At 39.6% G+C, this 10,124-nt stretch overlaps 2 protein-coding genes across 2 annotated transcripts in view; both read right to left on the bottom strand.

Moving 5' to 3' along the window:
* LOC115233524 (headcase protein) overlaps positions 1–10,124 on the bottom strand; it is a 133,967-nt gene that overhangs the window by 58,870 nt on the left and 64,973 nt on the right. The gene's annotated exons all lie outside the window — the stretch shown is intronic.
* Positions 4,491–7,218, bottom strand: LOC115233525 (facilitated trehalose transporter Tret1-2 homolog). The gene is given in 6 exon segments (XM_029804007.1): positions 4,491–4,944; positions 5,267–5,438; positions 5,548–5,799; positions 6,091–6,347; positions 6,824–7,187; positions 7,189–7,218. Coding segments are annotated over 6 exon segments (1,371 nt in total). The 3' UTR covers positions 4,491–4,648.

Raw genomic sequence — 10,124 nt, 5'->3', positions numbered from 1 at the left:
ACGACGCTCGCAATACGAGCTCTCCGACGGGCAAGGCCCGACAAAAAAAAAAGGGATAACCGCGCGGCTCTCTTTTCGGCTTCCCGTCGTGTCGCGCGAGCTGTCGCTTCGAACGAAGCGGGCGAGTCGGCGCGAGTCGGCGATACCATGCGGAGAGAGAGGCCGTTGGCCTCACGATGCGATGGTGCAGTGTGCAATCTTTCCGACATGGAGGGAGGGCGCGAACGCGCGCACGCATGTGAGAGTGCGGGCTCACGCGAGTTTTGCGGGTGCGTGTACCGTCCGCCAAGTCATCCGCGTGCGGGGGCACGGGAGCATACGAGAGCCTTGAAGTACGGATTGCGTGTTCGTCGTGATGCGTGAGAAAGAGAGGAGGGGGAGAGAAGGGTTAAAGTGCGAAACAAAGAGAGAGATAGAGAATGTGCGTGTACATCACAGTTCGTGTCTCTGAAGAATATTTACAAAATTAAAATATTAAGCTCGAGCGAGCCGCGAATAAATTAAGAGAATTGACGTAAATGGTTATACGAGAATTAATATCGGGAAATTTAATTTGTCGCCATTGAGCCCTTTAAATGCTCTCCCTTCTCTTTCTCCTTCTCTCATAAAATATTCCAATAATGAAATATAAGGAGAATAGAATTTGATAAGAGATATTCGATACGAGACAACAGCAAGAGTTATTCTTTCCTGCAAATTTCTCATTTTCAGAAGAATTGTGAAAAGAATAGAGATAACAAACTTTCGAATTTTTCAAAAATTTAATTAAATATATTTTTTTCAAATCGAAAAAATATCAAAAGGGTAAAAGAATGAATCGACAAATGACACGATGGTACAATAATACGCAATATAAAAAAAAAAAGATTACATGAGACGGTTCATTCCGGAACCGAATGCACGTTTTCATAAACAAGAATGAAGAAAAAAGCCGTTTCGACGCAACGATCCGCTTTTCGTCGAAAAGCTACATTCTATTCATGATATTTATAGAAGACAAAACGAGAGCAGGCGAGACAAAGAGGGGGAGAAGGAGAGCAGTTGCTTTCGATCAAGCGAGGAAAGACACGACGGACTGAATATTGGTTTGATTCGAGAAAATCATGGCGCGACGCGCCCATCTCGGCGCCGTAGGCAACGAAATACAGTCATCCTCCTTCGTGTTCCCGAGATGTACGTGAGAAACACGTAGCCGGTGTGTTCCGGTTGCTGCCAATTTCCTACGGAGTCGGCCGGGGCCGCTATACGTGAAACGCGCGACGGTGCTTTCTATTTATTTATTTCCCGTCTGCGACAACTTCTATGTGGAAAAATGCCGCGGGGTTCAAGCACCGGGACTAGATGGGAATTGCGATGCCTCGATATCGCTTATTGCTTGTTAGAGCCGCTCTCTAACGACGACGCGTGTAGCTTTTTTCTTCTCGGCACGGAAAGAAAACCTAACGCGACGCGTTCTCTCGCGAAGGACTCGCGGTTTTACTTATTCCTTAATCGGCGACACGGATAACTCCGAGATGCGAGTGTTACCGCTGTGAGCGAGACACTTGTATCGATACTTATCCGCTTTCCAGATAGCAATTAGACGAGGTTTTATCTTGTAAGCGATTTTATCTACGTCCCATTTAAATATGTTTGCCATTTTAAAATAGAATACTCCGAGATAAACAAATTATATAACATTAGACTTAATAATAAAGATATCGTATCATCGATTTAAAGTAAGGGCGCAAAGTGCTTATCCAAGATCGCCATCGTTTCCGAACATGTCGAGAACAAGCCGACACGTATCGATCTTTGTGTTTAAAATTAAATTACGTTGCGTTTATGTCGTTCATATTTCCGTCTCTCACAGATAATTTGCCCAGGATTACGATAATCAAACTCACAGTTATTGTATTCGACGAATTTAAATGCTTCAAGAACGGGAAGTCGTTTCGTCTCGGAACGAGCCCCAATCTCTGGTATTAAGATGATATAGCGACGAAACATGCGATAATTAAAAAGATCGGTCGGATAAGTGTATCGAAAATCGAACGTCACGATTCTCGATCGCACTAACATCCGTGATTTTTCTTCGGGATTATTTCTCCCTCGAGTTCATCGGCGGACATAGTCGCAAAAAGAGTGCGGCTTCTTCTCACGAATAAAGAATCACGCCCGCTCTCGCGAAAAACTTGTCTGGTGTCTGCCCGTCTTCCCCGCGCATACCCTACCGTCCTCCTTCCTTTACCGCGCCCTGCTCTTCTTACACGCACAGTTTCGGTTTTATAAACGGAATTTAATCGGTGGCGAAACGACCGGATCGCGCCCCGCACATAATGTCGCATGTGTTGGCTCGACGTTCGCCTTCGTCACTTTCCTCGTGCGAAAACACGAATAAACGTAGCAAGGATTATCTTGTTTAGAGATAAACACTAAGAGATCACTGTAATCCCTTATTGAGATGTAGGCAGTAACTGACATTTGCGTTAATCTTGGTTACGAGAGTTAGCTACTGAATCCCCGAAATCGTTATAAAGATGAAATCGCGCGAGGCTGCACATGAGGTGGAAGAAATAATGCGATAAGAAATGCGCATTTTGCGTGAAGTTTGATATTCCGATCGGAGGGTGGATCTATTTTGTCTTCTCACAGAAATCCACGAAACGTGTAACCGCATAATACGGAAAATTTTGAGTAGGCGGCTCCTCCGGCCCGGATGCCTGCCAACAGGAATGTAACACGGAGTCGCTGCACCCGACGCTCAAGAGGTTTATATGGCAGCATTCATTATTAGTACGGCGACACTCTGCACGCGGCGACGCTTCATAAATATAAATTCGAATGCATAATCGATGAAAGCGAGCCATCGTCTACCGAACGATGGCAGCTGCATGACAAATGGGCACGCCGGAGTCATCATCATCGTTGACATCGAAAGGAGCTTCGCACGCTTAAGGAAAAAAGCTATTATAGCGAAAAAAAATCGTAGTTACATAATCAATATTCAAAATATAATTATATATAACGTATACGAATAATAATCAGAAGCTTTTATTTTTAACACGTTGTGTAAAAGATTGATGGCTCTCGTATCATGCTCGTTTTAACGAGAGATAGACGTCCCTCGTTTTGTAAAATCGACGATAATTCGGTTAAAATAATTATATTTGATTTGGTTCATCGTTCATCAACATTATCTACTGTTATATATTCATTTTCCATGCAAATATCGGGACAAGTAATAATCTGCGAAGATATGATATAAAATAAAAAATTGTATTTTTCGATTAAATAAAATAACAGAGAGGAGCGGCGCGCAACTATTGTTACGAAATTCCAAACGCGATTCGGCCAAGGCCATACGCGTGCAATGACTGCTCACGATGCGTATCGTTGCACGTAGCGCTGCATATAATATCGCGGTTCAAGTTTAGCCGGCACATCCTCCCCGCTTACATTGCCGGTCTCGTTTGCCGCTTTTATCGCGCGTCCCACTTCCCGTCAGGAATTCACTTTTATCTGGCAATTATATTTTAGTCGACATTATACGCCCACGTTCTCGACAAAGTTATTTAAGCAAAACGGCTTGTCAAATTACCGTTCGATGAAAGTGTTACGCGCCGATCGTGTAATTATAATTCTTAATAAACCTTAATAAAATTTTGATATTTATCTCAAATATAAATTTAAATAAAAAACATATTTATAGATAATTTTAAGGCACCATTAAAAGATATTTTTATTGATACATACAATATCTCGCAATCTATAATAAATATTATCAATATGAAATAATACAAAGATGCTGCTTGTTTATATTTTTATGTATTTATAGTTTTTATTTATTTATATATATATATTAATATATATAAAATGATAGCCTCAAAGTGCATAATATTGAATCAAATTGTGTGTCGAAATAAACATGATCAATTTCGCGTCATCTTATCCTTATTCATCTTTCATAAAATTCCAAACGCGATTCGGCCAAGGCCATACGCGTGCAATGACTGCTCACGATGCGTATCGTTGCACGTAGCGCTGCATATAATATCGCGGTTCAAGTTTAGCCGGCACATCCTCCCCGCTTACATTGCCGGTCTCGTTTGCCGCTTTTATCGCGCGTCCCACTTCCCGTCAGGAATTCACTTTTATCTGGCAATTATATTTTAGTCGACATTATACGCCCACGTTCTCGACAAAGTTATTTAAGCAAAACGGCTTGTCAAATTACCGTTCGATGAAAGTGTTACGCGCCGATCGTGTAATTATAATTCTTAATAAACCTTAATAAAATTTTGATATTTATCTCAAATATAAATTTAAATAAAAAACATATTTATAGATAATTTTAAGGCACCATTAAAAGATATTTTTATTGATACATACAATATCTCGCAATCTATAATAAATATTATCAATATGAAATAATACAAAGATGCTGCTTGTTTATATTTTTATGTATTTATAGTTTTTATTTATTTATATATATATATTAATATATATAAAATGATAGCCTCAAAGTGCATAATATTGAATCAAATTGTGTGTCGAAATAAACATGATCAATTTCGCGTCATCTTATCCTTATTCATCTTTCATAAAATTCTTCTGCTGTTTCGTGGAAGAGGGATTATTTTACTTCATTTCGAAGAAATTCTTCATCCTATCCCAAAAATTCTTCATTTTGCTCGAGCTCAAGTGTCCCATATTCTTGTTGAATTTCCGTAAAGGTTTTGCCTTTGGTCTCGACCATGCAGAAGATGACGAAGAATACGCTCAGAGCGCACACCAGGGCGAAGAAAAAAAGCACCATGGCACTACCAAGCGCGTCAACTGCGCTTGGAAAAGATATTGTTACTATAAAGGCCAGCAACCAATTGAAGAAAGCCGCGCTGGATGACGATGCGCCCTTCAAACGCGTAGGGAAAATCTCGCCCATGTAAGCCCAGGGAATTGGACCTAAATTAAATCGGCTCGCTAAAGTTTTCTCGTTAACACTCGCATTTAATGCGATTGCTATTAAAAACCGTAAGAAAGTAATTTCATATAAACGAGGAAAAATAAAACTTATTTAAACGTAAAGATTTTCTTTCTTTCTTCGACACAAAGAGAGAGAAATTTAATTTTAAAAAATGTATGCGCGAAATATATATATAATGGCTTTCGGTGTCTTTCTAAAAAATAAAAAAAAAAGAGGATGTAAGATATGCACTTTCGCGATTTTCCGATAGCCCGATTAGTAGGTGTCTGAGCTCGCTCGTTGCATATCATTATTACTAACCAGCTCCGAAGCAAAAGGCAAGTATGTAGACGCACACCGACGTGAGTGGTAGCCAATGCATATGATCTGCCCGCTCCGGATCAAAGCTCTTCAGAATGAAGAAACTCGCCAGGGCCGATAGGCAAACACACATTACCGCCTCTGAGATTACCATGAGTACCTTACGTCCCAGCTGCGAACGTTTCGATCGCAGCCGTAATGCCAGCCGGCTAATAGATAAATTATAGATCGCGTAATCTGTGGAACACGATTCGATATCGCAGTAATCTGTTAAAGTTAACCTGGTCAATCAAAAGCGCCGCCGCCGCACAAGCTACCACCTGGACGACGCCGAAAATGACGAGTTCGATTAACGACTCCATGCCAACGCCCGTCGACTCGAGAATTGTCACACCGTAGAATATCATGGCGTTAATGCCGCTGAATTGCTGGGCAAACATCAAACCGTAGGCCACGGCCAACGTCTTCAACACAGGCGTGTTCGTGAAGGCCGAGAAATTTAATCTTTGGAGCCTGCTTCTTTCCACTTGTTTCTGTTTCCGTCCCGGTGTTTTTATACAAAAACATCGATTAATATCCCCCGTTATTAAGCATTTCAACTATCTTATTTTAAAAATGGATAAGAGACATTCTTGTATAAGATAAAAATTAACAATTAAGATTCTAATAAATTTTAAATTATTTTATATTTTCTTTAATTACAAAATTATTTTACGAATTAATATATTTTTTATACGCTTCAAGAGACTGTATTAAAAATCATGAATAGAAATGTCAATTTATTTGCTAGTCAAATTAAAAAATTTTAATTATAATCAACAAACCTTAAACGCCTCCATCTCCGGTTCGATATCGAAATCTGGGCCGCGAAAGAATTTCATGGACTTTCGCGCTTCTTCCTCCTTATTTTTGGTCAAGTAGAACAACGGGCTTTCCGGCATAAAGATCATCGTAATGCCGAACACGATCGGCGCGATGCAACAGAGGCTGGATATCGCGACCACGTTTCGCGTGAAACCGGTGCAGTACGCGTATAGTATACCGAGCACGAGCAACAACTGGAAGAAGACACCCGTCGTTCCTGTTACGAGAAAGGATGAATCGCATAATGAAGCTGCTACTTCTTGCCTCTCTTCGCGCGCCTAAGCATTAGCGATGCAAGGAGAATGAAGCTCGTGTGATGAACGACGATAGCCACTAATAGCCTCGCTCGCTAAGCTATCTTATTTTCTACCCCGATTATATCCACGATTATATATCCCCCGATTATTATGTTACAGCACACATCGTTATTACCATTGAATTATCCGTACTCGAGATTCCTTATATCTCACGCAAAAATGTATATCTATTTCAATATATTCTTTTTATACGAATAGCATATGTGCTTCAAAAAATGTGGTTATATCAGACATTTCGAAATTGATAAGAATAATGATGTGATTTAGAAAATCATGTCGCCGGCTCTTTTCCAGATATCCGAATCGTAAATAACGACAGAGCCATATCGTCAGTTACATGTAAGAGTTGAGAGTTTGATCACCAGATATAATATACCTCTGATCTGTTTCTCGGAGATCTCTGCGGAGTACATGGGCGCCAGGACGCAGAACATGCCGCCGCAGGCGCCAGTCACTATTCTTCCCATAACGAAGAGCGGTACCAACGAGCCCGCGCAGATGAGAAAGATCCAGCCGCCGACGAAAGCCGGAACCAAGACCATCATCGTCCACTTCCGGCCGATCCTGTCGATCAGCAGGGGCACGACGAGCGTGCCGAGGGCCGCGCCTACCGGAAACACCGAAGCGATCACGTCCGTCGAGAAATCGTCCATGTTGTACTTGTCGCTCTTTAGTATTTCGACGCAGGGCGCGCTCCAACCGAGACCGCATCCCAAAGAAAATCCACCTATGCAGGCTGCGCGAACAAAAGAGTTTGTTCATCGCGAACATCGGGCAATACGGGAATTTGTTCATTCTGTAAAAGTCGCGCTATATTTAATACACGCCATTTCCCCTCCTATTCTCCTATGTTCGATATTTTTTTTCCTCGCTGAACGTTTATTTTGACGCGCCGCGTCGGCGTTTAATATTTTAAAAAATATTCACCAATTTCTGCCATATTTTTTTTCAGTTGCTCGTCGTCGTTATTGTCGTCGCGACTATACGAATGAGAATAGTCGCAGTCATTAACCCTTTGACTCTCAGTGTCATGCACGATGCATCCGTCTGTGTCGCAATATCACGCGCCTATGTAATGTCGCGCGAATGTCGCGAACGAGTATTTCGAAGGTTATCCCGGATAATTTCCCACGCGGCTTCCATGAAATCGGCTATTTTATGCAAAAAAAGAAACCTGTAGCAGCGGCGCCGTATTGGCGACTCCTCCTTCGTAACACATCGATGGCAGAATTCCGTCTATTCTCTGTCATTTTCCTATTCGGGATCTTAAACGATGATTTTCAAGCATTCCATCGAGAAATTACTGCACGCTCTTTTGTTTCGCTTCGTCACGACGTTCATTTTTCTTTAATCTCTCCGCTACATTCGTTCGTCATATACATGACATTCTATTATTAATTTTATTAATTTGATTTGACAGCGTGATTTTGGAATGGCAGAACGACCAGAACTCTTAATGATTTATGATCTTCCACGAAATGATATGCTAGCTTCACACACACACGATAATGTCATGCCAAATTGCATAAAATGCGTACAAAAATTAGCATTAAAATTTCTTATTGTATCAATACAAAAAAGACGATGAATAACGACAATTTTTAAAATATAATTAATAAATCCTTTAATAGACCCTTTTCCTTTTTTCCGATCCCTCTCGCTGTATTTACTTCTTATGATCAGGCATATAATGCTCCATTATTCCAACATTGTAGATAAGCGCATTGCACAATTGAAAGCATGTGAGGAATAAAAAATTGATTAATCGTAAACCAGTCGTGTAAGTTACTCACAGTCAGAAAGTCTTTTCCATTCTCTTCATTTATATTCTTCCTTGCATTCTCCGTGCATACTGTGCAATTCTACTCAAGTGCTATTGCGAGTAACTTTATACGGTCATCGTGTTATAAGTTCGCTGTGAATTATTGTAACACCGGATACTCTGAATTAGCACAAAAACTTTGCACGATTACACTCGCACAGTTAAACTTTTTTTCCTAAGTAACGTGAGAGACGCAAAGATCGTATCTCCTCTTACATGTTCGAAAATGACATATTACGACGTAGAAACATAATGGGCATGCTAATTATGGCACCGTGTTCTTGTAAGCTCACAAACAAGCGATAATCCCAAACTACCAAAGGACAAGATCGACGACGAAACCGGCGCATTTTCGTGCTCCAATAAACTCGGCGACTCGTACACACCGTAGGGCGAGACTCCACGACATCGCGGTAATAGGGATAACGTCCCTTCCTTACGCCCGGTTACTTCGACTAACGACATTCAAATTCCATTAAGGCATCGCGATGTGCGCTTGACAACTTTCGGATTGCAAATCCACTCCTCTCTTTAACGAAAGATTCTCTCGACGGTAAAACAGACGACAAGGCTGTTTAGCAAGAACAACAACGAAGACGTTTGTCTCTTGCATGCACTGCAATTGCATCGGCAGCTCTATATATCTAGAGTTTTTTCTCATTGAAACTAAAAATCTCCTGTAAATAAATTATATTATTTACAGAAAATCGTGATGTCATTGTAATATCCGAAATGCAATTTCGATACAAATCATTAAAAAACCGTGGTAACATCCATTTACGAAATATTCAATTAACACGCTCGATGCCGTGACGCGCGATAATAAATAACAGACATTATAATCTCATTAATATGCAACTCATTGTAGAAAATTACGTACACTGTGGAAAACAGATTAAACGAGATAACGAAAATATTAATATAAAGATATTACATTTACTTGTCACATTATAAAATATTTAATTTGTAATTAGTTTTCAGCAAAGTTAGTTAATTTGCACTTAGTTTGAAATAAAACAATAGAAATTAAATGGGCATCTTAAGTAAAAATTTAAATTAAAGATAAAAGATTTAAATTATAAATTTCTCGATACAGTTTTATAATTGCATATAAAAGGACATATTAATTTATGCTATCAAACATAATTTAAAAAATTATTTAATTCTGATATTGATTCCACGCAACAAAAAACTATTTTGATACAAAATTCAATATATATTTAATTCAAGAGAATCATATTATTCCTGTTTTTTAAATAAATAAATAATCCGATTAATATGTATTAAATAATATATTATATAATGTCGATTTAATTTTCAATTAATATTTTTAATTCGTTTGAATAAGTAGTTGAAAATACGATATATTTTCTAGATTTTATCGAAACAATCAGTTTAGCAATTTCTTTTAGTGTCAATTACAAACGAAAATTGGATGCTTGGAATATAGTAAAAAATCTAATTCCCATATTCTCTTTAGGGATGACAATGATTGGCGAAGAGACTGCAAGATATAACCGATAAAGATATAAGAACCGACCATTGTATGTATGAGTTTTGATCGGCAAACATATCATGGCACAAGAAGGAAAAAAGCACGATGTCTCCAAATGGAATTCCCCTAACGTGAAACGATAAGGGTCGTCGCAATATGTGCCTGGAGAAAAATTCTTCGTAACTCGAGAGCATATTGTTCCCCCGACGTATGAAGAATTCACCCCGTTACTTGCCGCCCTCGTGAATTCATCTATAATAGGGCGATAGTCGTTCAAAAGCCTATGCAGCTTTCCTTTAAGCTTTTCGAGCATCTAAACGATGGAAAGACTCTACAAAGAAGAATATCGCATTTCCGTAT

The sequence above is a fragment of the Formica exsecta genome, unplaced genomic scaffold, assembly GCF_003651465.1.
Source record: "Formica exsecta isolate Colony F162 unplaced genomic scaffold, ASM365146v1 scaffold176, whole genome shotgun sequence".
NCBI lineage: Eukaryota > Metazoa > Arthropoda > Insecta > Hymenoptera > Formicidae > Formica > Formica exsecta.
The sequence above is the reverse complement of the archived record's forward strand: the minus strand, read 5'-3'. Positions and strand labels throughout refer to the sequence as shown.